Below are 4,493 nucleotides of genomic sequence, written 5' to 3'. Positions count from 1 at the left end.
ACTATTGATCAGTGGCATTACAGGATGAAACTTTCTCCTAAACATATTACATATTTGATACACTGACATCAAGGGAGCTCTTTTACAAGATAGTAACAGGTGTGACTAACTACTTGCAAGAGAGACTTTGTTCCCTGTCGCCCGAAGGACATCTATTGTACTGTGATTATAAAAAATGATACCAACTATTTGAAAAAATTAAAATGTGCCCAAAACGATCCAAGTCAATTGGAGCAGTAAGAGAATCTTAATCTAATCGTTTCTTCTTCGAGTGATCAAGATTCTCATCTAACATGGCCACATCATCATCATCATCATCAATTTTTTCCATCCGATTTGCTAATGTATGCACAGAAGAAAAAGTTGAAATGACATCCTTATCAACTGCATTGGATAACTCAGATAGTTTTCTCTTACTTCTGACCAGAGAGACTTCTGAGGTTGGAACTAATTCTATCTCATCCAAATCCTTTGTCTTCAACACTCTAGCAGCATCTGATGTGCCCTCTTCTCCATTATTTACGGTTTTGTCATCTTTCTCAGTTGGAGGCTGGCTCAAGCCAACAAAAATCATTTCATCTGGTTCGTTCTCATCGAATTCTTCAGATTTCAAGGCAACAAAAGATACCAAATTTTATTTGTACCTTAAATAATTCATCATTCATAGTATGCTATTTTACAATCTCATAATCAAAACAATGCTTCAAACATACTGATGTATGCTGATTTGTACAAGAGAGATTCTACTAGAACATGAGACTAAAACAACACTACTTTTTTCAGTTGGGGAAGGTAAACTCCATAACATGAAGATTTCTTAAAACAAGTTAATGTTTTACTCAATTACAGAAACAAGTTTAAACGACAAGACCCAAATTGGTACTGTGCAATCATGCTTGATTCAGTTAGCTACAAAGAGTAAGAAATAGACTTGAAAATGGAATAGTGAAAAACCAGAAAATCTTAATTAAAACCTACAAAACCTCTATTTTTTTTTTTAACTCCCTAGCATTTATCAATGAGATTTTTTAACTGGCAGTCCAAAGAAAGAACAAATGTAGTGGACATTGCACAACTAAGAGCAGACGAGGTGGAAAAGAAAACAAAGGTTTCAAGTTGATGTTTGTGCTTTAAATTAGTTTCCCTTGCTTCTTCCACACTTTCTACATTCTCAAGGTTGGTTATGCGAACTTGGTGAAGGTTCTCCAAGACGTTTAACTGCTCTATTCTACGTTCTTTTGTGATAGAGTAAATTTTCAGTTATTCAATACGAGTAAACCTTTCAATACTTGGTAGCAACGAAACCTTTAGGAGCCCTTTGTTCATGTAAAAAATTTGTAGATTGATTAGATTGTTCATCTCTTTTGGTAGTTCTGATAATTTACCACAATCTGAAAGATCTAGTGATTGAAGATTGCACAAACTTCAAATGGAATTTGGTAGCTTTTGTATGTCTGTTTTGCATAGTTTAATCCTACAGAGACTATTTAGGCTGCCAACGCTTATTGGTAACTCAACAAATTCCTTGGAACTTGAAAGGTCTATCTCTTGTAACTTCTCCAATTTACATAAAGAATCTGGAAGCATATGTAATCCGGTTGTGGACAATAAGAGATATCATAGATTAACGAGGCTTCCAAGGCCACCTGGTAACTCAACAAAATAGCAGCAACAATTTAAACTTAGTGTTTGCAAATTATAGAGGTTGCAAATGGAATAGGGTAGGCTTTCTATATCAGAGGATTGGACATCAAAATATCGTAGATGTTTCAAATTTCCAATTGACTTTGGTAGAATTAGAACACGCATGAATTCAAAACTGTGAAGTATTTCAATACCTCATTATTGCGCTCATTTGCTATTGATAGTGTGTGTAAGTTCTTGGCTTTAACCAATTTGTTCAATAGTATTTGGTTCACAACTTTACATGTTAGCGACATATGTCTAGTCTCTTATGTTGACCATTTCGTCCCAATCTCCCCTTGAATCTTGAAAAAAATATTTCCCAAGACCTCAGTAGGGTCAGAAATAAGGTCATGCATCATATAGTAACTGTCCTTATAAGGTTTATCGTCAAGAATTTGAGAAAAAATATTTGGCAACCGAATTATCAAAATAATCATTTGCAATGTCTTCCATCTGGTTACTTTTATTAGCCTCAATAAAGCCCTATGCCATCTATAAACAGATGATTTCCTTCTTTTGAAATGTGTAACTTTTGAAACAGGTGGTAGTATACGTGAAGCAACATTTTAGAACTGGATTTAAACAGAGATAGCAAAGCATCATTGCAGGGAGTAGATGATCCTTGGTTTTTGGTAAGTCCAAAATTTGACTTTCTAATAATCTCTCTCATTTATCAACTTCAACCGTACCTAACAATCCACCCAATAGGTTTGCTGCTAATGGTAAACCCTTGCTCTTTCTGATAACTTCCACCTTTTTCTTTTCCAAGTTAGGATGTTCATCAGCCTTATAACCGCAACCAAACATCTTTTCTTTAACTATAGTCGAACAATCATCATTTGATAAAACCTTTTGTACCCATGTTCCTTGAGGCATCTTCACTTTGCATTGTTGAAATAATTTTACTTCCTTTTTAGACAAATCTTAAAGGGGCCAAAAGAGTCTCCCAATCATCAGAGTTCTTTGTCCACACATCATCTAGCACCAGTAGGAACTTTTTTATCTTTTGCCAACTCTTGGAGGTGGCGTTGCATTCGGTCCAAAGCTCTTTAACTCGTATTTAGCATTTGTTATAGCTTCAATCATATTTCTGGTCACTCTTACGAAATCAATTTTATGAGACACATGAACCCAGACGTTTAGATCGAATTGGGCAAAGTCATTGTACACCAATTTTGTAATGGTTGTTTTATCGATTCCTCCCATACCAACAATCATAGTTGAATTACTTCTAGAGAAGATTCTTTTGATTTCAGTAAAGATTTTATATTCTCCTTATCACCCTCTCGTCCAAAGATGTCATTTGCATTTACAAAAGAAGTAGTTTATCTTCTCTTTCCAATATCTTGTACGTCCACCAACACTATCAAATTAAGGGCATTACCATATTCAGCAATTTCTTCCCATTTCTCCAACACCTCATTTATATTGGATGCAATTTGATAATTAAAAGAACAATTTCCTACTGCACCGAATACTTTGTCTAGTTTCAGTGAAGAGAATAAGGTTTGTACCTGTTCTCTATCGGATTTATTTCTTCTCTCCTGTTGCATTCGAAGAAGCTTCTTTTGGCTGGATCATTTGTTCAAGTTCCTCAAAATGGCGTTCACTTTAAAACCTGCACCTTCGTCGAAGAAAATGATTGTTTGCTTTGTGCTTATCCATATTGCTTAGGGAGCTAAAAAGCAAGTATCCACCAATGCTTGGACGACGTAGTTTCCCATTCTATAGGTGAACAGTCTCGATCAGAATAGCTTTGACGAGTTCCAAAGCGAGCCATTACTCGATCAAATATCTGTAGATGACGAACTGGATGCCATTCCAGCAAAGATTGACAACGAGCGATCCGTCTTCGAGTCTTACAATTTATAAATGAAAAACTGAGTAAACAGTGAAGGTTAATGGAATATTTGATATTATCTCTTCTTTTATAATTTAAATAATAAAAGGATAAAAAAGTTGAACCGGAGAAAGTGCTTCTCCTTGGATTTGCAAATAGGAAGGGGCATCCTCTTCCTTTCCCACCCCAGTGCCCTTTTATTTTTATTTTATGGCAAATGAATCCCTTGCTCTCCTCGGCATCCCATGATGGTTTACACTTTGAACGCTCTTACCAGGATCGCCACCATCTACACAATTCTGGTTTACTACAATTAATGGATCCTAATTTCTTCCACCTATTGACCTAGTTAATAGTTTGGTACTTCTCTTCGTCTAGATTCTAACACCAAAATTAAAAATGGAAGAGAGGCCAAGATATGGAATTGTGAATTCGAAAGGGCGGAGAAGGTTGTAGGGTTAGCGCTACTGTTATGGTAGAGACCCTCCCGACGGTGTTTTAAATGGACGTAATTCTACACAAATTGAGAGACCATTTTGTTGGGTTAAACAGTGGGAGATGGGATTGGTTCAGCTATGTCAAATATTGTTTTTCGTTATTAATTATGAAAATATTAAATAATAAAAAGTTAATTATTCCTATATTTTTTCGATAATTGATTTTCATATTTGTTGTAAGTTAGCAGGATTACTTTGAGAAGTTGGGATTAGTTTTTTTTTATTATTTTTTCACCAGTCTCAAATGTTAAAAATTTGATAAAATCGAATTCACATTTTCAACCTGGAATTTTTAAAAGAAATTTTATTGAAAAATAATTTTCTCTTATCAGTCTAATTCCATGAAGCTACAGCGTCCAAATTTCTATATAAACCCACCTTGTCTCGGACTCTCACAAATCGCCTTTCCCGCTTCTGTTTCTGTTCTTGTTAAGTCGTGTCCTCGTCAGCCATCGGCGGTCCGGCGGTGT

The 4,493-nt window shown here is 35.4% G+C and overlaps 1 protein-coding gene across 1 annotated transcript; it reads right to left on the bottom strand.

Annotated features, from left to right (window-relative positions):
- Positions 1-247: 247 nt before the first annotated feature.
- On the bottom strand, positions 248-574 carry LOC137947629 (uncharacterized). Its single transcript, XM_068793426.1, has one exon. It carries the CDS (start codon positions 572-574, stop codon positions 248-250), a length of 327 nt encoding a protein of 108 aa, XP_068649527.1.
- Between the last annotated feature and the right edge of the window lie 3,919 nt (positions 575-4,493).

This window comes from Aristolochia californica, unplaced genomic scaffold, assembly GCF_029961685.1.
Source record: "Aristolochia californica isolate CCGP_79_NKW_82.1479 unplaced genomic scaffold, dmAriCali1.0.hap1 SCAF_13, whole genome shotgun sequence".
NCBI classification, from domain to species: domain Eukaryota; kingdom Viridiplantae; phylum Streptophyta; class Magnoliopsida; order Piperales; family Aristolochiaceae; genus Aristolochia; species Aristolochia californica.
The sequence above is the reverse complement of the archived record's forward strand: the minus strand, read 5'-3'. Positions and strand labels throughout refer to the sequence as shown.